Source organism: Bidens hawaiensis, unplaced genomic scaffold, assembly GCF_021521415.1.
Source record: "Bidens hawaiensis isolate Kalapana, Puna unplaced genomic scaffold, B.hawaiensis_p1.1 tig00014356_1, whole genome shotgun sequence".
NCBI lineage: Eukaryota > Viridiplantae > Streptophyta > Magnoliopsida > Asterales > Asteraceae > Bidens > Bidens hawaiensis.
Window position 1 is genome coordinate 1,413 of NW_027492241.1, and position 23,137 is coordinate 24,549.

At 34.7% G+C, this 23,137-nt stretch overlaps 2 protein-coding genes across 2 annotated transcripts; both read right to left on the reverse strand.

Annotated features, from left to right (window-relative positions):
- Nucleotides 1-475: 475 nt before the first annotated feature.
- Nucleotides 476-6,450, reverse strand: LOC143546499 (exocyst complex component SEC6-like). The gene is made up of 25 exons (XM_077038158.1): nucleotides 6,310-6,450; nucleotides 6,125-6,163; nucleotides 5,969-6,057; nucleotides 5,802-5,892; nucleotides 5,643-5,732; nucleotides 5,477-5,556; nucleotides 5,274-5,366; nucleotides 4,473-4,499; nucleotides 4,260-4,367; nucleotides 4,060-4,189; nucleotides 3,939-3,983; nucleotides 3,201-3,256; nucleotides 3,000-3,108; nucleotides 2,795-2,935; nucleotides 2,529-2,708; nucleotides 2,373-2,456; nucleotides 2,188-2,274; nucleotides 2,068-2,112; nucleotides 1,896-1,974; nucleotides 1,756-1,825; nucleotides 1,593-1,680; nucleotides 1,408-1,497; nucleotides 855-971; nucleotides 706-768; nucleotides 476-632 (listed from the first exon to the last, which is right to left on the reverse strand). Exons 1-25 carry the CDS (start codon nucleotides 6,436-6,438, stop codon nucleotides 498-500), a joined length of 2,265 nt encoding a protein of 754 aa, XP_076894273.1. The 5' UTR covers nucleotides 6,439-6,450; the 3' UTR covers nucleotides 476-497.
- Nucleotides 6,451-9,034: 2,584 nt separating this feature from the next.
- On the reverse strand, nucleotides 9,035-15,785 carry LOC143546498 (exocyst complex component SEC6-like). Its single transcript, XM_077038157.1, has 26 exons — nucleotides 15,729-15,785; nucleotides 15,498-15,649; nucleotides 14,343-14,381; nucleotides 14,156-14,244; nucleotides 13,963-14,053; nucleotides 13,795-13,884; nucleotides 13,594-13,673; nucleotides 13,375-13,467; nucleotides 13,215-13,241; nucleotides 12,977-13,084; nucleotides 12,750-12,885; nucleotides 12,629-12,673; nucleotides 12,486-12,541; nucleotides 12,314-12,422; nucleotides 12,070-12,210; nucleotides 11,818-11,997; nucleotides 11,651-11,734; nucleotides 11,466-11,552; nucleotides 11,345-11,389; nucleotides 11,188-11,266; nucleotides 11,034-11,103; nucleotides 10,804-10,891; nucleotides 10,625-10,714; nucleotides 9,669-9,785; nucleotides 9,529-9,591; nucleotides 9,035-9,402 (listed from the first exon to the last, which is right to left on the reverse strand). Exons 2-26 carry the CDS (start codon nucleotides 15,624-15,626, stop codon nucleotides 9,268-9,270), a joined length of 2,271 nt encoding a protein of 756 aa, XP_076894272.1. The 5' UTR covers nucleotides 15,627-15,649; nucleotides 15,729-15,785; the 3' UTR covers nucleotides 9,035-9,267.
- Nucleotides 15,786-23,137: the final 7,352 nt, after the last annotated feature.

Consider the following 23,137-nt stretch of genomic DNA (forward strand, 5'->3'; position numbering starts at 1 on the left):
GTTTGGTTTGTTAAAAAACTAACTGGGTTAACTTGGTTTGTTAAAACTAACGCCGGTTAACGAGTTAAATGGGTTGGGTGTACTCTTAATCCGCTATTGGGAATGGCGGATTAGGAGTTGTCAGGTAAGCCGCTTTTCAGAATGGCGGATCACATATTCCATTTTCTCCTAAACCGCCATTGAGGATAGCGGATTAACCTTTTTCCTTTTTTTTTACCACCCCATTAACCTAATTTTATTTCTAAAATACACATTTTTTAAAAAGATTTATGTGTAGGTGGTCCCTATATAGCTTGCAGCCCAAGTTGTAGGAGATGACCCGGATCTGCTCGGATACTCTCTTACCGATCCTTTTGTTCAAATGAATTATGGGTTTGTAAGAAAAAACACAATAAAACATATATTCTGTATCGTTTCAAAATATGGTATCACCTAATTTAAGCATAAATACATACGTGAAATCATAAATCACAGAATATAGCACCAACTTAACGAAACTAATGAAGCTTTCGGAAAATATTAGTGATTTTTGATGTGTTGAGCGACTTCAATTTGGAAAACACAAAACCATTCCTCGCGGGATATCCATCTATGAGAGAACTCTCATATATTTCCTTGCATTCGCGTACAACCTGGTTTTGTGACAACAATAAACGTGTTCGTTAAGACAGAATTTAAGGTTAACAAACATAACATATTGCATACCTCCTTTGCATCTTTACGTGGAATTCCTTCACGCAGTCCAACAATCTTCTCGACAACTTCAGGCTGTATTCATCATTAAAAGTGATTTAAATTAGCTATTTAAATTCACGAATAAGTTACCAAATTAAACATAATCGAACTATACTTACTGGACAGTCGGGTTGATGTTCAAGAATATTTGTATAAACAAGAGTGAAAGTATCTGGGCTCTCGGCTGAGGCAAGCTCTCTCAAATCAATTAATATCCTCAGTCTGTTTTCAACATTCTGCACACACCAAACCATAAAGAGTATTCTAGTCATTCCACACACACTTAAAAGTAAATGTGAACAACAATGTGTTGGGCCTAAAAAAGCTGTTAAAACTAGATTCAACTGTAATGAGCCTTAAAAATTCAATGGAAACGAACAAACTTAAATAACGTAAACAAACGAATTTAGAGGAATGAACGCAAACGAACGTACATGAACATAAATAAACTAACGTGACATGTGTCCATGTTCGTTCGCTTATCTAAATGAACAAAAATTTTTGTTCAAGTCCGTTATTAAATAAACAAACATCCTGTCCAACGGTTCACTTTTGTTTACATGCCTAGTGAGTTGAAAAATAAAAAAGTTCAACAAAAATGTCTCAGTCATAAGTAAACATGTCAAATTGCCACCTCAGTAATTCAGATTATTATGTTTTAGGGTAACTTACTTTAGTGCTTGTGTGTTTCGTGAAGAAATCCACAAGAACCTTTTCATCAAGTTTCATCCGTTCGATCGTTTCCTCTTTGATGTAATTTTTCTACAATAAAAGGTAATATTTACTTTTATTTACATCCTAGAGAAAATAACTCTAAAAGTAGACAAAAAAAAATTTAAGATAGATTATATAAAAACCTGAGATAAAAGATGGTCAACGTAAGAAATGACTGTTTGTTCCAGACAAGAATCAACAAATCGCTTATATGATCTATCTTCAATAAACCTGAAAATTATGATGTCGTGATTAAAAACACATGGCCTACAAAAATACATACTATTGTTATAGCTTGAAACTTACATCTTAATATCCTTGAAATAATCATCAAATGTTTCCACTAGTGATTCAGTAATCTGTCCTTCACTCCACTCTGCATGCACAGTAAAAATCCATAATTCGATAAAAAGGTAAATTGACGAAGATAAAAAGAAAAAAATTACCTTTATGATAAAGTTTGACCACCAATTCCTGTGTCCCGGGGTCATCAAATATGAAAAGGACAGTTTGATGTACAGCTTCCTATATCAATAAGAAAAAATTAATGAATATATATATTAAAAATTCTACACAAGGCTAACTTAATACTATAATCGTAATAATAATATAACTTACCTTTGCAACCTCCAGAAAGCCTTTACAAGTGTCATCAAAATCAACCTGTTGCAAAAAGTCAAACTAGTTTGACCATGATCACAGAATAGAATAGTTTTGGCTTTTCATGTAAAAAATAACCTGATCTGCGTAATATTCTGAAAGGGCTTCAATCGTGCTAGAACCAAGCTCCATTGCAAGATCATAACAGCGCAAATTATTATTAATCTGTCATTGTAACAAAAATTAGAGTGGACTCTAACACGTGTTTAATCTAATCTATATTTTATATAAATAATTATATATAAACACAGAAAGCAGCAAACCATTGCACATAATGGTTCTAAACCAATATCAGAAGCAGGTTCTTCCAGACTCTTTTTTACAGCTTCTTGGAAATCAATCATTACCTGAAATAAATTATTTAGCATATAGCATTAATATCTTATATACACACATTGTTTTATTTTGTATATATATACCTGATTGATGCATAAAGCAATTCTGTATAACATGATTTCTGTGCTATTTTCTGTAACAATTTGTACTTGTTCTCCAAGGATTCTAAATAAGTCAACAGCAGCTGGAGTATAAAGTTTCCCTTCATCGGTTAACTTTGGCGGTTGGACTTTATCGGCCTCGAGAATATTCAGATACCATTTCTGAAACAGTTAAAATAAAAAAGTCAAAAGACTATCAGTAACACAATATGAAGAAAGAATTGATGATAACATATTTACAAGTTTACCCTTGTTGTTGACTGCATTCTTTCAACGTATGAATCCATTAACGGATCCATTGCACCACTTTCTGAACAAACTTGAGCTAATGACTCATCAACTCCAAGTTGAATTAAGCTATCTTGGTACTCATTCACCCACCCGGTTACCTAAATTTAATATAATAATAGTTTAATAATAAGAACAATGATAAGAAATTAAATGCAAAAATACCTTTAAGATTTCAATATTTGTAATATCATTAGCACGATCACTCAGCAGCCTTAGCCACTGAATAAACCTCTCTGTGTATAAATTCACCATAAGCTGGAATATTTCATATCTGCAAGAACAATAATTCAAATTACAAAATAGCTAAAAACATAAAGACAAAAATCAGATAACAAAGAAAAAAAAAGAAATTAAAAAACAAACCTTGGAGGAAAACAAGGAGCAACATGATCGTATATAGCTCCCAACTCTTCCCCAATCTGAAAATAATTTACAAATAAATGCTAAGATGTAGGCCTGTAAACGAACTGAACATTCAGTATACCGTTTGACGGAAAGTTCATTTATGTTCAATTATTTAACAAAAAGAACGCACATGAACAATATTTTTGTACATTTGGTTAAACGAACAAACATGAACACGTGTCTCTTTCGTATATTTATGTTCATGAACTTCTGTTCGTTTACGTTAGTCAATTTACGTTTTTAAGTTCTTTTGTTTATATATTCATTTAATTTTTTTGGGCCTATTACAATTTAGGCTTGTTTTATGAGATTAGATATTACATATTACAATTCAGTCTAGTTTTATTATCTTTTAAGGCCCACAAATTGATGTTCACGTTTACTTTTAATTGATGTTCCTCGGTTATATTTATTCATCTATGTACAGTTAGTCCGTTCGTTAGCATTCGTGAACCGTTCGTTTATATTATTAAGTTAACAAACAAACATAAACAAAAACGAATGCGAACATGCTCTTTTTCTTAGCGAACGAACATGAACAAGAAAACCCCGTTTGTTTAATTGTTTGTGTTCGGTTGTTTGTTCGTTTAGAGTTAAATGAAGAAGCCCTGTCCGTGTTCGTTCCATTCGTTTACAGTCCTACTCAGCTGATAACTTGATCCTTATTTTTAACTGTAATATAATTGATGAGCATACCTTTTTTGCTTCATCTATTGCGCCTTTAAGGTTTTCAAAGGCATCCTGTCACAAGGATATTGTTGAAATTATATGTTAAAAAAATACGATACAAATTTGTATATATAGGTTGAAGAAGTACCTCCGATAAAAGTTTGCTAAAATTATTTTCAACAGCTTTTGTTAACTGCTCATAACATTTATCTTTGTAGCCTTTTCCCTGTTTTGCCTTTTGCAATGCAAAGCTTTTAGAAGATGCAATTGCAATAGTCCTGCATTTATAAAAAAGTATAACTAGGTTAAATTAACGCGTAAATTTAATTTAATAAAAATAATACTTACTTGGCACCTCTCTGAGGATTTCCTACTGATGCCATTGCAGCATCACCTTCAGCCTCAGCGGCTTCTTCAGCAACTTGCTCATCAAGAATTTCTTGCATTTCAACAACCCTGCAAGTGTAGTATATTAAGTGTTCTAGTGTCAGAGAAAAAGGTTTCTAGAAGAATCAATAAACTGTATGAAGATAACATTAAGATTGTTGAATAAAAACATACCTTAAAGCACGTACAAGTGTTTGTGGGCTGCAATTAAGAAAATAGTTCCAAATTAAGAAGCATGCATACTAAGAACTAAGTCTGTAAGCAAACCAAATATTTAGCGAACAATTCATGAACCATTCGATCAGATGTCCGTTTATTTAATAAACGAACGAACACGAACTATATTCTTGCTCATTTAGTGGAGTGAAGGAACATGAACACATGTATCGTTCATTCATTTACGTTTGTGAACGTTCGCTTATTTAAGTTAGTTTGCGTTCGTTTATTCATGCATGTTTGTTCTTTTATGTTCGTGAGTTTATGTTTATTTACATATTCGTTAAAATATTACAGCTCCATTACAAATTAGTCTAGTTTTATGAAATTAAAATTCCACCCATTACAGTTTAGTCTAGTTTATTTAATGTTTAAGGCCTGACAGGTTGATGTTCACGTTTACTTTTAATTGCATTTCGTTCAATTATGTTTGTTTTCATCTATATTCAGTTATGTTTTTTTATATTCTTTTGTGTTTGTTTACGTTCGTGAACCATTCATTTATGCTGTTGATACACGAACATAAATGAACACGAACAGGAAAACCTCGTTCGTTGAACTGTTCATGTTTGATCGTTTGTGCGGTTAAAGTTAAACAAACAAACATGAGCATGCATTATTCCTGTCCGTTCGGTTCGTTTACAGGCCTACGAAGAACATATCCATTTATAACTTCAAATCTAGATATTATGAAATCAGATAGCATGGTAGATATTAAAACACCTAGATATTGAAGGGTACAAATGTAAATTAACATACCTTTCTTTAGCAAGTTCAAAAAAGTTGGAAATATGTGACCATAACTTCTGCTCAAATGTATCCCATGTCCGATCTACTTCTTCAAAATATTCACTGTATTATTTCCCAAAGTAAAAATGTCAACCCAAAAACTTATAAAGAAGTTTTTACAAGCCAACAGAATGTAAAAATTAAAATTTCAAATCAGAGAATTTGATCCTGACTTTAATCTACCAGCCTCCTCTTTATGAGATCCTGCAGTAGCTAATGCGAACCTCCTCTTTCCATCAAGAGCTGTTAACCTCTGAAAATTATGTAAAAACAGATGAACGGTCAAGATATCATGGTTCAAGCATAAGATTAACTTTTAATGTAACATTGCACCCATACCTCATACGTGTTGATGAGCTCTTTTTCATCACTTAAAGAATCTTTTGCTGCAGCAGCCTCCACAGAAATTGACATCATGCCCTCAACATCCTAACAGTGACATTAATATTATTGCTATTGTTACAGGGATTAAAAGATGCAAAAACTTTAGATGCATACTCTCAATGTGGTGTTTAAGTTATTTCGTGCATTGCTAAGAAGCTTAACCTGATCATGATTCTCTATTAACGTTTGACATTCTTTACATAGCCTGAATAAGTAAAACACTATAATTAATCTTAAAGTCGACAAATGGACACAAAAAAGCTGTGTGTCATAAAATTTACCTCTCGGTACTAATAAAGTTCCCACGGAGATGATGTACAGCTTTCTCAGAGGCAGCAAGTGCTTTTAGACCAGCTTGTGCTTGCTCAACCTGTAAATAATATGCATAAACATGATAAATCAAGTTCACTAAAAGCATAAACGTTCAAAAGATTTACCTGTTCAGCAACCATGGTGCTAAGTTGTGCATCGTTAGCCTGAAACAATGAAAGGCGCAACGTATTATATAATAATATAATATCATTATGTAACAGAACAAAAGAAGTTGATATATTCCTAATGAAAACAGAAATTAACAGGTATTAATATTGAAAGGTTATACAAGAGAGAATTGAAGATAAACCTGTTGCCGTGCAATGTAATCCGCCTTCATCGAAGAAATGGACAGAAAAAGCTCACGAAGCGGTAAGAGTTTTGCAACCTCGCGAACTGCGGACTCCTTAGCTTCGATTCCTAGGTCTTCGACCATCATCTTGCCTGAAATTATTAATTATAAACGGACGCCTCAACAAACAAAACTCAGTTCAACAAATATCTTCGTTCGTTCTGTTAAAAGCGTGTGAAGAAATTTATTTGTCATGAATTATGAATAGGTTTTATAGGTCATCATATCATATCATCTCGTTAATGAATATGAATCAAATAATAAGAGCAGAAATTGAAGGATCATAATAATAAAATTGCAGAGGTTACAGACGGAATGCATGACGACGACGACGTGTTTATTGATCACGCAAAACTTGCTTTTCCACTCCTTTTCTTTTCTTTCGTCTTCACTTCTATTTTCAGCATATTTTATTTTCGGAGTGAGTGAGTGTGTTTTTTTAAACACAAATATATTTTAATCTTCTAATGTCTTATGTATTTTTCTTATTTTTTTCCGATATTCAATCAAAATATTGGAAGGATACTAACAAGATTAGCATGACACGCATAAATCGAGAATTATAATCATAACCGTAATGAATGTTAATAAAAACATCTACAACAACATATCTGCACAAACCGTCATGTCATTGTCATATTATATTTTAAACTTTTCTTAAAAACAGGAATTTTTTCACAACAACAAACCACATTAAAAAAATTATTAAATGTGTGTATATATGAAAAAAATTATGTATGTGTCTATATGAGAGGGAGTGCCACATCACCTGTCCTATGCGGGTTTGTAGACAAGGTCTTCACACCTAAGAACTTTACTCCACAATAACGAGGTTTGTGTCCTCCTGGTTCACCCATTGTCATATAGATTCAAATATAGGGAAAATGAGCTTGTTGTGGATGCTTTAACGAGTTTTAATAGTATATTCATCAAAGTAATTAAGATTTGTGATGCATTTTTAATGACAAAAACAATTATCAAGGGTAAGGTGCACAAATCAGGTTTTTCAAATACCCGGTTCCGGTTATGGAACCGGATTCGAGTATGACCTGGTATGCAATACCCGAATCAGGTTTGGGTCGAGTATTGTATTTAAAAATCATACCCTGATGCATAGAACGAGGTGTTCTAAAACCGGGAATTTAAATACCTTATTTTCGGGTATTATAAAAACCCTATTTTCGGGTTTTTTGGGGGATTTTTTCCGGGTATGTATTGGATTTTTTTAAGGGTTTGCACCTTTTAGGGGGTATTTTTCAGATAATTTCGGGTATAGATCGAGTATTTGAAAAACCCGGTTTTTGGGTATTGAAAAAACCTTGTTCCGGGTATGGAACCGGTTTTCAGGTATTACCGGGTATTAATCGGGTACGGGTTTTGGTACTTAAATGCATACTCTATCTGTACCTTACGGGTAGGGTCGGGTTCGGGTACAAGAACCGGTTCCAGGTAGTTTTTGGGGTCCAGTTACGGGTTCGGGTTTTTTATGCACCTCTAATCAAGAGATTGGAATACCTCATTGCCTCACCACTAGTGGTGGTGGTTCTTTGGAAGTAACATTTGTGGTAGCGGCAGTGACTGTGGGGTTGACACGAGGAGGGTATTAGAGATTTCAATTTTTGGTTGAATTTGTTTATAATGTAAAAGAAACATGGAAGGAATTCGATGTTAATTCATTTTATTTCTATTCCAGTTCAATTATCAACCAAACATGTTAGTCTTGAAATTCATACTCCATTTTCAACAAATTTTGTGAACCAAATGCGTTTTAGGACCTGGGTCGGCTTGGCATATGCATCGAAGCTAAATAGTTTTCTATTTTTACATATTATTACACTGACAAAGCTGAAACGGATCAATGGGTTTGGTTTGACTTGTTAAATTTGATGAACCTGAACCTGAACCTGAACCCAACTCATATATCAATCTATCTATTTAATCCATTGAAAAGAAGAAAGTATTAGTTCTTCTATTTCACTGTATGTCCAATTGTCCATTTCATTAAAAGTTAAAATCATTTTGAATATAGTATACAAACTAGTTATTATTTCAACATCAGATATATAAATCATCTATAAGGAGAGAAAGAAAAGAATTATTCAAAACAAAAAGATGACTTGAAAAGACAACCATTTTTATTGTGGTTTTAGAACGCTCACAAATGGTCATATGGTTCTCGTGGTACCAAATCTAATGGCAATGGTGGTATGTTTGGTGACTATTGTATAAACAATTGGTCATGTCACTTGTAGCGTCTTTATATATAGTAACATAGAACCTACAATAGTTAAAAGTTTAAAAACACATATGAAAACATTAGTTCAATTTTTTTCAAGTACATAACATACACATTTTTATTGAACAAATTCAAATTTTTAAAAATACGAACAATTAATAGAAGCAATAATAAAATATTTAGATTTTTAGAGTAATTTGAAGTTTTAGGACAAGATTCTAGTTCCAGTGGACTTCATGTGAAGTTTCAGTTGGCTTTAGACAAACTAAACAAAGTTCCATTGCTGTAATCTCAACCATTTTGGTTCTTTCTTGATCCAGATGAAAATGCCAATAAGATCGATATCTTTTAAAATGACTTGTTTTGACCTATTTTGTAAAAACCCGTTCTTAACCATTAACCCAGCACGTCCAGGCCTGACGCGCCATACAAAAGTTGAATATGATTACTCAAAAAAAAAAAGATGAAATCACTGTAATTAAATCACGAATAAAGAGTCAAATCATGATTATCCAAATTATATACTTAAGCTGCTGCAAAATTCTAGTAAACATATATTCTATATCGCTTTAAAATACAATCTCAACTAATTACGAAAACAACATACAGACAGCAATATTTTTACAAAGAAAATTAAAGCAAGAATACATACCGGAAATTGCACACAATTTAATGTTTAATTAATGCAGCTTTCGCAAAATATTAGTGATTTTTGAGGTGTTGAGCGACTTCAATTTGGAGAAGACAAAACCCGCCCTCGGAGGGTTCCCATCGATGAGTGAACTCTCATATATTTCCTTGCATTCTTGTACAACCTGAATTTGGGACGACAATAAATGCGTTTGTTAAGTCAATAGTTTTAAGTTTAACATTAAACGCACAGAAGTTGAAACTTTTACTGTTATATGCAATCAAAATTCGGCGATATACATAATACATACCTCCTTTGCATCTTTACGGGGTATTCCTTCACGCAGTCCAACAAGTTTCTCAACAACAACAGGCTGCAATCATCACGAAAATGGCTAAAATTAGCTGGCTTAAATCACACAGATAAATTAGCAAATATAACTATACTTACTGGGCAATCGGGTTGATGTTCAAGGATGTGTGTGTAAACAAGAGTGAAAGTATCAGGGCTCTCTGCCGATGCAAGCTCTCTCAAGTCAACTAATATCCTCAGTCTGTTTTCAACTTTCTACATGTACCAAATCATAAGTTTCAGATATAGAAGTAACAAAGAGATGCAGGAGCTCAGTTCAGGCGCCGCTCGTTTATTACATATTAGTTAATTTATATAAATTTATGATTATCTTTACATATTTTTTAATTATAACTTTTATATAAAAAAGAATATGTATTCTTTAACTATAGTTATCATAATTTTTATACAATAATAACTAGTACAGAATTATATATTTAACGTATTAGACAAAAATTATATAAATAACAAGCTCGCTTAGGCTCGCAAGCCAGCTCAAGCTCGAAAAGTGAAGCTTGGCTCGGGCTCGTTAATTAAACAAACTTATTTCAAGCGCATTTAAGCTCGGGTCGTTTAGGCTCGCACTCGATCTCAATAAGTGAAGCTTGGGCTCAGGCTCGTTTATTCAACAAATTTATTTCGAGCCCGTTTAAACTCACCTCATTTTGATCTTTCAGCAAGCCGATCTCAAGTAGTTCACGAGCGGCTTGGGTCATTTACGCCCCTAGGTAACAGGTCCAAAAGGGCCAGATAAAGACAACCCATAAACACTTTTATGTCAATTTTTAATTAATAAAAAATGTGCTGACTATGATTAAAAAAATAATAATTTGAATCTTCAAATAATAAGATTTAGAAGGTTGTACACGTCAGCTTATCTTTGGGTGACTTTCAACCTGGCCCGAAAGATAATCTTTGGGCCCATTTGGCCCATTCCCCTTTTAGTTAATCATTTTATCTTACCCATTTATGGTAAATGGTCCTCATACTCTCATTTATATGTAAATGGATCGAAATTTCCACCCCGTCATTGTGAATTAGGATAGGTAACTTACATTAACACTTATGTATTCCCTGAAGAAATCCATAAGAACTTCTTCATCAAGTCTCATCCGTTCAATCGTTTCCTCCTTGATGTAATTTTTCTACAATAAAAAATATTTTTGACATTTATTTGCATCCTAGAGAGAATATACTTAAAAGTAGTTGCAAGTGAGTTTTGACATATAGAAACCTGAGACAGAAGATGGTCAACATAAACAATGACCGTTTGTTCGAGGCAAGATTCAACAAATCGCCTAAATGATCTTTCTTCAATATACCTGACAATAATTAAATCATGATTTAAAAACAGAATTAAGAAAGACAACTTTATTCCCCAACTAAAAGCGCATGACCAACAAAACGAGAGAAATATATGGTTAATATTTTATATTTTACTGATGTTAAAAGTTAAAATCTTACATCTTTACATCAGTAAAATAGTCACCAAATGTTGCCACTAGGTATTCGGTAACCTGTCCTTCACTCCATTCTGCATACGCAATAAAATATCATAATTCCATTAAAAAGAAAAGAAAAGAAAAGTAAATTGATAACGATAATTAAAAAAGTTTACCTTTTTGATAAAGTTTGACCAGTAATTCTTGCACTCCGGGATCATCAAATATGACATTGACAGTTTGAAGCACGGCTTCCTAAATCATTTAAAAAATGTTAATACAGAAAATATATTAGAAGTTCTGTACATGGCTAACATAGTAGTAATAGTTTACCTTTGCAACCTCCAGAAAGCCTTTACATGTGTCTTCAAAATTAACCTGTCGCAAAAATCAAGTTTGTAAGTTTGACCATAATCAGAAAATAGAATAACTTGATTTTTACATAAAAAATAACCTGCTCAGCGTAATTTTCTGTAAGGGCTTCAATAGTGCTAGAAGCTAGTTCCATAGCAAGATCATAACAACGCAGATTATTATTAATCTGTCATAATGAAAGATTAGAGTATATTGAGACATGTGTTTAACTTTATATAAATCATAAAGTATAAATAAACACGGAACTGACGGAAGACTACAAACCATGGCACATATCGGTTCCAAACCAATTTCAGAAGCAGGTCCTTCAAGTCTCTTTCTTTCAGCCTCTTGAAAATCAATCATTACCTAAAATAAATTACGAAACATATTGCATTAAATAGTACAGCAACATATTTTTTTTATTAAAAAAGGTTGTTCTTTGTATATACCTGAATGATAGACAAAGCAATTCTGTATAACATGACTTCTGTGCTGTTTTCTCTAACAATTTGCACTTGTTCTCCGAGGATTCTAAATAAGTCAACAGCAGCTGGGGTATAAAGCTTCCCGTCATCTGTTGACTTTGGCTGTTGTACTTTATCAGCCTCGAGAATATTCATATACCATTTCTGAAAACAATTATAAAAAGGTCAAAATAAAGTAGCAATATACAAAAACTGATAAAATATTTACAAGTTTACCCTTGTTGTCGCTTGCATTCGCTCAACATATGAATCCATAAGGGGATCCATTGCACCACTTTCTGAACAAACTTGAGCTAATGACTCATCAACTCCAAGTGCAATTAGGTTTTCTTGGTACTCAACCACCCACCCGGTTACCTAATCTCATTAATAATAATTATATTAATACTAATAACAATAGCGATAATAATAAAGTCATTTGAAGAGTGAAATGATGATAATAAATTACATTCAGAAATACCTTTAATATTTCAATATTTGTAATATCATTAGCACGATCACTCAGCAGTCTTAGCCACTGAATAAACCTCTCTGTGTACAGATTCACCATGAGCTGGAATATTTCATATCTGCAACAACAATAATTCATATTAATAAACAGCTTGGAGGAAACGAAAAATTACAAAACAAACCTTGGAGGAAAACAAGGAGCCACATAATCGTATATATCTCCTAGCTCTTCCCCAATCTGAAAATAATATACAAATGAATGCTGAGATGGTAAGTTTAATCCTCATTTTTAGCTGGAAGTAAATCGATGACTCAATGAGCATACCTTTTTTGCCTCCTCTATTGCGCCTTTAAGGTTATCAAAGACAAGCTGTCACGAGATAATGTTATAACTATATGGTAAAAATATACGATACAAAATTGCAAAAATTGGGTTGAAGAAGTACTTCTGATAAAAGTTTGCTAAATCTTTTTTCAACAGCTTTTGTAATATGCTCGTAACATTTATCTTTGTAGCCTTTTCCTTGTTTTGCCTTTTGGACTGCTAGGTTTTTCGAAGATGCATGTGCAGCAGTAGATTTTCTGCACGTAAGGATCAAATGAAATAACATTTAAGAAAAAACGTAATTATGTTAATTAATGTATTAAATTTAATTTAATAGCAGTTACATACTTGCCAGATCTCTGAGGATTTGCTATTGATGCCATTGCACCACCACCTTCAGCCTCAGCTGCTTCTTCAGCAATTTGTTCATCAAGAATTTCTTGCATTTCAACAACCCTGCAAGTGTAATTAAATGCATATATATCATACAGGGCTCAAGTGTTTTAGTTAAAAAAAAAAAAGGTTTATAGAAGAAATTAATAAGCCATATCAAAATAACATTAAGACCTGTCGAATTATAACATACCTTAAAGCACGTACAAGTGTTTGCGGGCTGCAATTAAGACACATGATGACGCTCATAAGCCAAAAGTTATTAATTATTAAGAATCATGACATACTAGAACATATTCATTTAAAACTTTCAGTATAAAGAGAAAGAAGAACACGGATGTAGATTAGCACACCTTTCTTTAGCAAGTTCAAAGAAGTTGGAAATATGTGACCATATGGTCTGCTCAAATGTCTCCCAAGTCCGATCTACTTCTTCAAAATATTCTCTGTAATATTTTCCATGGTAAAAATTTCAACCTCAAAACTTATATAGTGTGATCCGCATTCACATAAAGTTTTGCTAGCAAACCGTCAAAATGTAGAAATTGTAAATCGGGGAATTTGATCCTGACCTTAGTCTGACAACCTCCTCTTTATGAGATCCTGCAGCAGCTAATGCAAACCTCCTCTTTCCATCAAGAGCTGTTAACCTCTGAAAATTTTGGAGAAACAGATGAACGGTCAAGATATTATGTTTCAAACATATTATCAACTTTTTAATGCTTTCGAGCCTCTACATATTCGAGTCTAATAGTTTACCATTGCACCCGTACCTCATACGTGTTGATGAGCTCTCTATCATCACTTAAAGAATCATGTGCTGCTGCAGCTTCCACAGAAATTGACATCATCCCCTCTACATCCTAATAGTGGCATTAACTTTATTTTCATTGTTACAATAACAAAATAAATAATCATGATTAGCCATTTTAGATGCATACCTTCAATGTGGTGTTTAAGTTATTTCGTGCATTGCTAAGAAGCTTAATCTGATCATGATTTTCAATTAACGTTTGGCATTCTAGACATAACCTGAATAAGTAAAGCACTATGCTTAGTCTGTACATCAACTACATATATCCTATTTGAGTCAAAAAGACATACAAAAGTGACTTCATGTGTCACCAAATGTACCTCTCAATACTAACAAAATTCTCACGAAGATGATTTACAGTCTTCTCAGACGAAGCAAGTGCTTTTAAACCAGCCTGTGCCTGTTCAACCTGTAAACAAAATGCACAAACTTGATGAATCAAGTTCACTAAAAGCATGTCATCACCATCATTTCATTTAGATCATAACATTCAGAAACAAGATCTACCTGTTCAGCAACCATGGTGCTAAGCTGTGCATCATTAGCCTGAAATCAAACATCATATTCATAGCGCCAATTTTAAGCAATGAATTAGAAATCTACACAAAACAGCACTCAATTTCATATTCCTAGTGAAACTTTAAATTAAAACCAGTGTTGGAAAAATCAGGACTAGTCGTTGACTAGTGGGTGATTAATCGCTAGACAGCCGGTGACTGACTAATTTTTAGCTGCTAATCAGCCAAATTAGTCGATAATCGGCCAGCCCCTAGTCAGGTCTAGTTGGACCAAATCGCCCCTAATCAAACCAAATGCGCAGGCCAATTTCTGGACTCCATAAATTCCAGCCAACCTTTGTATATTACATATAAAAACGTGTGTGTGTGTGTAACAGAAAACTATATATAAAAAATATGTCTTTGTGTATGTGTGTGTGTGTGTATATAACTGAAAATTACATATAAAAATGTGTGTATTTATAACTGAAATATACATGTAACGATTCCAATCCAATCAATTGCTAGTCCCCACCCCACCAACCGTCCAGCGCCTAGCGAGTTCTACAACACTAACTGCTATCAATTTTGGTGCTATAGCGGTTATCGGACACCCAGAAAAATATCGATTCCGATAATAACAGCGATATTTACCGATATATTTTACTACCCGTATGGCCGTATATCGGTCTTATCGCCAAGCTTATCGGTTGAAAAGTTTTTGGCCCAAATATGACCAGTTTTACTACCCCGAGTCCATACCCGTTAAGTTTTTTGGCCCAGAGCCCATATCCATTAAATATAGCCCTAAACTCTATAGCATCTGATGAGTGATGAGATTTAAATTTATCCCTAGCCCTAAACTCACTAGAGGATTTAAGCGGCCACTAACAAATTAAACCACCAATTAGGCAATTACACATTTAACAATAAAAGAAAAAAAATCAGCAATTTGTAACAGATTTGTTTTGTTAGTGACTTGGGGTTATATTTGACATTTGCTTTTGCTATTGATATTTAGAGAGAACCGATATTTCAGGTATCGGCCCTTGACCGATATCCGTTATTTTTCCGCATTAACAGCATAGACTAAAACTAACAGTTGGAACTTGGATACCAACTTTTGCTAGCTAACAAGAGTTAAGATCAGAAGACAACAACTAACCTGTTGTCGCGCAATGTAATCGGCCTTGATAGAAGAAATGGACAGCAAAAGGTCAGGAAGAGGCAAGAGCTTGGCAACCTCGCGAACCGCAGCCTCCTTAGCTTCAATTCCTAGATCTTCAACCATCATCTTATTACCTGAAACTACACGCACTTGAACAAACTCAACCTGTCAGTGTATAATAACTGCTAGGGTTTAAGATAAAGAAAACACTAGAGATCTCAAGCGTACCGGTAAAGTGGATGACAGTAGCTAGATCACAAAGAAATTGTAACAGATATATAGTTAATCAGATCTCTCTCCTCTCCTGTGTAATGAATTGTAAATGTATTATAGATGTTAGAAGTTAATAAGACCTAGATTTGAGCTAAATTGGAATGATTGGAGGTTAATTTAATAATAATAATAATAATAATAATGAATTAAAAAATGAACTTACTTTGTTGAATTGAAGAATGAAGAGGAATTAATTAAAGTTTACGGTGGTGGCCACCGGTGCCGGAGACTGATGGAAGAAGACGTGATAGATAGATAGATAGATAGGTGTAGTCTTTGTTTGTTGGGTTTTGACCGAGTCGAGGAACATTGTTTGCCCCTATTTATTTTTTAATATTTGTTGGATTGATTGTGAGTAGAGAAGATAGAAAACTGTAATGATAAAGGTATAAAAAATATTATTTAATTGAACAGAAGAGAGAAATTTAGTGTTTTTTAGTGTAATTATAGAGATAAGGATGGGGAATGGGATGAGAATGCTCTAATATACGTTATCTTCGGTGTATTGTTAGCTTTGGTTTCAGTATGCGTGAGATTGTGGAGCTCCTTACGAACGGTTCCAAGTCTCATTGTGTTCCATATTCTCATTTAGGGGGTGTTTGGGATTCCTTATTTTTACCTCCTTTTAACTGATAACTTATGATTGTTTAAAACAAAGTGTTTGGATTTTCTTATTATGTGAGAGAAAATATGGATAAGTTACACATTTGTAACTTTTAACTTATCCTTATAAGTTATAAGGAAGTCAAAATAAGGAATCTCAAACACCCCTTTAATAAGAGGAAGGAAATTAGGAGAGAAAAGAAATGAAACGAAAAGCTTTTTTTATGTTCCAAGTTTAATGAGAATGAAAGGAAAATCTAGGAATTTACATGTTTCATGTGTTCTCGAGTTGAGAGGAAAAGAAAATAATGTTATAGTTTTACTATTATACCCATTAAGTAAACTAAAATAAAATTAGTTTTGAGATTAATTTAGTAATTGATAAGATTTTCTCTCCTAATCTTTCTTTCCAATTTGGGAGGATGAATATATATGTTTAAATTTTCTAGTATTTTCTCTTCTTTCCCTTCTCATTCGCTTCTTAAAAAATCTCTGAAACATAATATTTTAACATTTTCTCTTCCTTTCCTTCTCATCCCCTCATTAAATGAGACTCTGGAACACACCGGAGGGGAGGAGAAGGAATGGGAATTACAATAGGAAAGAAAGTTAGAAGAAAGAAAATGTGTTATATTATTCTGTGTTCCCGAAGTTTAATAAAAAGAAAATAAATTAAACATTTTGGGTGTTTCCGAGTTAAGAGAAAAAGAAAATACAATTTTCAAATTATACTCTTTATGTAAACTATAATTAGGAAGTTAGATACGAGAGTAATTTAGTAATTGATAGAAGTTAAATTTATACAAATGTATTTTCTCTTTAATCTCTCTAATTTGGGATGATGAATATATGCTCCCATTTTCCTTCATTTCCCCTCCCCTCTCCTTATTAAAAAAATATGTGGAAAATGGTTTTTTCATTTTTTTCCCTCTCTTTTCCTTCCCCTCCCTTTGCTAAATGAGATTCGAGAACACAATGTTAGTCTTGTTTAGTAGCGAAGCTTGGATAAAAACGCCGAGGGGGCAGGACTTAAATTTTCGGCTCAAAACGGGTATATTTAAACGACGTATACAAATTTTCAGGTGAAAAACGAGTTAATTTACACTTCTTTACGAACAAAACAGGGGGGTCGGAGCCACTCCTAGCCCTCAACAAGCTTCGTTCATGGTCTTGTTTAACGGATTATGAATTGTAATGTTATGATCTATGAATGTAATTCTTAAAAGACTTAGTTTTGTTATTCAAAAATGATTGACGGTGTAGTTTGTTGCTCGTTTGTCTTCCCATTTCGTTGTAAACAATGTTCTGTTAATGAAGTATCCATATTTGTTTCATAAAAAAAAATTGTTAGTTTTATTTATTATTTATTTATGTATCTTTTTTTAACAGCAAATATTGCCTTAAATTATACAATACGTCAAAATTTTAAAACATAGACTTACTGATCAAACTGGTTTGTTCACTAAACTTTGAGACCGATCGAGAGAGCCTAAATCAAATAATACGTCAAAGCTTATACGGCCCTGATGTTCTGAAACCAAAAACCGGTTTCATTAGAATCGGAGATGTGCTTGAAACTGATCATCTAAAAGTAATATCACATAAAATGTATAACATGTATGTAAACATGTTAGTAGTTATACATTTCAATTAAGTTTGTCTAAGTTTAAAGAATGATGATTTAACATATTTTTTTTATGTAAATCGCATTTCATATTTATTGGGTTGGATTGCTAAACCATTCAACTCTTACTATTAACTTGAGATGAAATAGTAAGAGCGATGTGTATGAATGTGAGTGTTTCACTATCATTTTTTAATGTTTATTATTCCATAGTATTATATTTATCTTGTCTGTTACTTTCATACGCTCAAGTCGATATCACACGCATGCTTGAAACAATCACTTCATAATTCTATTTCTATATAACATAGTTACTAATGATGTTCAATGGTCGAGCAAGAGAATATGAATATATAAGTTTGTGTTTAAAGATGGATTCTTGTATACACGTCTTTGGTATTCGAATAAATGTCCAGATTGTGTTTTTTCACTTTGAAGAAAAAATGTTATGATCGGTCATGATTATTATTAAATTTATGTAAAGTTTACCCGTCGTTATAAGAAAATCATCTTACGTTCAGGATAGTGGGGATTTGGGCCCTTTAACGGGTTTAGCCCAGCTATTTGTCATATATTGGGCTCTAAAACCGGGCTTAAACAACTTTCAACTATTTTCAATTTGGCCCATCAAGAGATGAAGTAAAAGTTACAAGGGCTTCACAATTCACATAGTTAGTAAAATTTATATATACAATATTAAAGAGCGTCTAGACCATAAAATATATGGATGCGAGAAAGTAAATTTGGATTTAAAATTTTACATTACAAGGGCATAAATAGTGTCATGTTGACAGGTTAACCAGTTGTCAGCTCATAAATGCATTTTGATTAAGTTATGCACATGCTGAAGGTGTTGTAAATGATCTCATGGATTGGTGATTTTTTTTGTATTCTCATGAAACACTGGTTGACAAGTTAACCGTTTTATTTAAAACCTAATGTCAGCTCGACTTGTTTTTTTAACGGGTTAGTTGGGTTAGCCTGCTTATTATACGAATCCATCTATACCCAACCCAAACGTATTATTTGTATGTCAAGGTTTGAAGGGTGCTTGTTACTTCATTACCTTTAAAGTTGAATACGTATTGGTCTTAAGTCAAAAGAAATTATAGGTTTGAATACCTTTTGAATACGTGTTGGTTTTAAGTTGAATACGAATCCATCACCTTTTTAGTTACTATAATAATAATAATAATAAGTAACAATAATTTGATACCCATTGTTCTCTTTGAATTAGCCAATGAAAGGTGGCCAATAATAAACTGTACCCCACAAGAAAACAATAAGCACTTGTCTCACTATATGTGACTATCATATTCCATCAAGCATGATGGTGATAAGTGATAACATTAGAAAAATAATATACTAGATATGTAAACAAAAAGATATAGTGAGATGTCATACTAAAATAACAATAAATAACTAAAAAGAAATTATAAAACTTAGTAGCATGTGCCAAAAGGTACATTTGTCATATATGTATTATTTAAATTATTGACGTGACTTAAAATATGTTCAATAAGATTTATGTTTCTTTGATGTGATGAACTATTAATTTTTAAGACTAATGGAAAATTTGTTCACTAGTTTGTATATGGTATGATAGACAAAAATGAATTTTATATTGTTGTTTTAATATGATATATAAATTTAATTGTTACATGTACAAACAAATAGGTGTTATTTCGTTAATTAAATAAAAAGTTCTTTTCTGCTTTCTCTATTTAAGGTTAGCTCTATAATGGTATTAAGTCGGTCTTTCATATTTAACCATGTTGAATACATATGAGGTCAATAAACCCTTATTATATATGACCTCTAGCTCATATTCAAAAGACTTTTAACAAGTTGATAAATGTTGGACATGGTGAAAACAACACTGCTATGCAACTTAATGCAAGTGTGGCGAAATGACAAGGATGCCATAGTCAGAAGGTATCTGGGTTCACTGAAGTCGATCAACTTACTCAGACGACATTGCATAATTACATGTGGTACGACGTTGAGCCTCTTTTGCAATCGTCAACGAAATTATCAGCAAGCCTCTCTTAATTTCCTCTTCTTTCTTTTGTTTGTTTGCATTATTGTTGCATGTTATCTAACAAAATCACATGGGTATCACTTGTACTTCACATTTATATTACATAAATGCATAATCACTTGGGGGGTTTATATTGCAAACAAAATAAGTGCATAACAAAAGTAAAACGTGTTAACATGTAACAAATTAAGCGAGATAATAAAACTATAAAAGTATATGCGAACACTACTCATTAGACTATTAGAGTAGTTGTTTTACTACTACTGAAGAAACACTAAATGACCCAGGCAGATTAAGGATAATCTTAGGGTTAAGTAGATGTTTCCCACGAGGGTTAGGTCCGGCAAAGATGGTTATTCTTCTCAACCTGCAAAACAGACACCGTAAGCTCGTCACTGAGAAGGGGGGGGGTTCCTCCTTGTGACCACCCTCCGGCGTGAGAATCAGACTAGGTTGCTCTGAATATAAGTGTATATAGAGAGAAATAGCCAGAGAGAAGATGATGATACCGTTCCAAGGTGTTGGAGTATTTATAGCCGAAGGTAGGTTTCTAAGCAGGTACGGCCAGCTGTATATAATATTCCTTTTCCACCAACTATGGGCTACGTTCGTGCCACGATGGGAGTTGGTGGGTAGGCAGCGGCTGATAGTGACATTTTGTACTGGAGCGTGCTCCTCCTCGTACTATTGTCGGTGAGCTGTCACCCTGTGATTGGTTCATGGGTTGCTTTTGTCAGATCTTGTCTATTTGTCCATACCTTGGTAGGTATAGTACAAAAGATCTTCTAGAAGCGTACGGACTGGCTCTTTTGGGCGGGAATATTCCCGCCCTGCTCATTCCTTCTTCAGGTGACATTACTGAAGTATTAAGAGTTGGTGTCTTATGCGTGTAGCCTTACTGTTAGTGCGGGTAGCCTTCCTTCTTGGCTTGTACCCACAGCTGCGGGGACAAGCAGGGTACTGTACCAAGGGAGGTTTTCCTGCGGGAACAGCTGGCTTACTGCGTGTAAGGTCTTCATCTCTCTGAGCATGGTGGGTCCTGCGGATCCAGTTGGTCTTTGCGCAGACGTACCTCTTCAAGGTGAGTCTTGCGGGTCCGACTGGGCTTTGCGGGGACCTACCTCTTCAAGTCCCCCCAGTCCATTGTTCCTCTCATGAATTGTTAATAAGTGAGGGGAACTTTTGGACTTTAAACAAGGGGTTTTAAAAAAGGGTTTTCGGTTTTAAGGTTCTCCGTGGGGATTCTTCCCGCAGTTTTCCTAATGTCACTTGCAGAAAATTCCCGACTTTTTCTGCCTGATCTTTGGGTATGATGCGGGTAGGTGTGTAACCTCTTCGCAAGTCGGGAGCGTTGAGTTTCACTTGTGTAGATTCTCCACGAGGTTTTGGTAGTTTTAGACATAGTGATCAGTTATGTTAAACAACCAATTCCATCTTGAAGCTTCAAACAATCTAGTTCTCAACGTTCCCGCCATGCGGGGGTGTTATTTCCCTTTCCGCAAGCATGACTCATAAGATCGATCTTCTTGGTTGCAATTCCCTGCAAGTGCTAAGTATGTGAAGGGTTTCGCCTTGACACTGTACCCGCACTTGTCTTATGGTTTCTTGTTTCCAAGGTAAGGGGGTATATTCCCTCTTATTTTTGAATCTTTTTGAATCTTTTTTGAAATTCGGAGGGTTGGTGAAAGGATAAGGACAATCCAAACGGTTGAAGGGACGTTGGCGTCTTCTAACGGTTTCAGGATGTGCAGAAAGTTATGACGACGTGACAACATGTGGTCAATCAGGACGCTTTTTCAGGCGCGTGGGCGCGAGTTTCATGGCACGCGCCATTCCGACACCTGTTGCCAGCTTGCTTTATCCACACATGTCGCCGTGTCATTGCGCCTGAGCTTTCTCTCTCATCCGCATTAAATTCATCGCATTCATTGCGATGAGTATATAAGGGGGAGAGGGTGCATGTTGTCCATTATCTTCACTTCACTCTCCTTCTGCTTTTAAGCGATTTCCAGCGAATACTCATCTTTTTCGGCGAGCATTCTCATGAAACCGCTTTCTTTCATCTTTAACATTTAAAAAATGTCTTCTTCTACTCATGACCCGGAGGTTAACGTCGAGGAGTCCGACGTTTACCTCGAGAACCTGACGTCCACGTCCGATAAGGACGATAAGAGTACTGCTGGCGAGTGTCAGTGTACTCTTTCTGTCGATGTATACCATTACATCTTCAAGAAGTTCATGCTGGAGCCCTATGAGCCAGAGTTCCCGAAGGCCCACCAGACGGTGTACGATGCCCCTAAGGGCAAGATAGGGGTTTACGTTTCGTTCTTCCTATATGGGAATCTAAGATTCCTATTAACGAAGTTCGTATACCGTGTTTTGGAGAAACACTGTGTTCATCTGACAGAGGTGCACCCAATGGCAATTGCCAAAGTTCGCCATTTCGAATGGGTGTGCCGTATTTTGGGTATCGAGCCTCGAGTCGACCGCCTGATGACCTTCTATACTTGGATGTGCATCCAGGGTTGGTATACCCTTGTCACTCGGATCAAAGGTTTGAAGATCTGCGCTACTGAGCGTAGTCTTCGTTCTTGGAAGCGGGAGTTTTTCTACATTTCCGCTCGTGTCGTTCCCATCGCGATGACGTTCAAGAATGGGAGGGCACTTCCCAACCTTCCGGCCTCCAATTACCAGGAGATAGAATGGTTCACCAAGATTTCCCAGATTCAGACTCCTGTTTATCGCTTCGCGGAGTCTGGGATGGTCATGCTTGGGATGAGCTGCGTGTGGAAGGATGCCGGGTCTGGGACGCCGCAGATACCCATCGTTCTTGAATACAGTTTGAACTATATTCCTTATGGTATGCTCCGTCTTTTGTGTTGGTTTAGGATTTCCTTCTAACATTTTTATCGTTTTTATTTCAGAATGGAACAACTTACAGTCGCTCTTGCACCCGCGGGAGACTGGTGGTCCCGCGCGGTTGGGTACTCATGACCTTGATGAGAACGAGTTGCCCATTTTGGAGCAGACTGCAGATAGATTCGTAGAGGTCTACCCGCCAGGCCACGAGATTTTAAGCGCCGCTCGGCCAGGTAA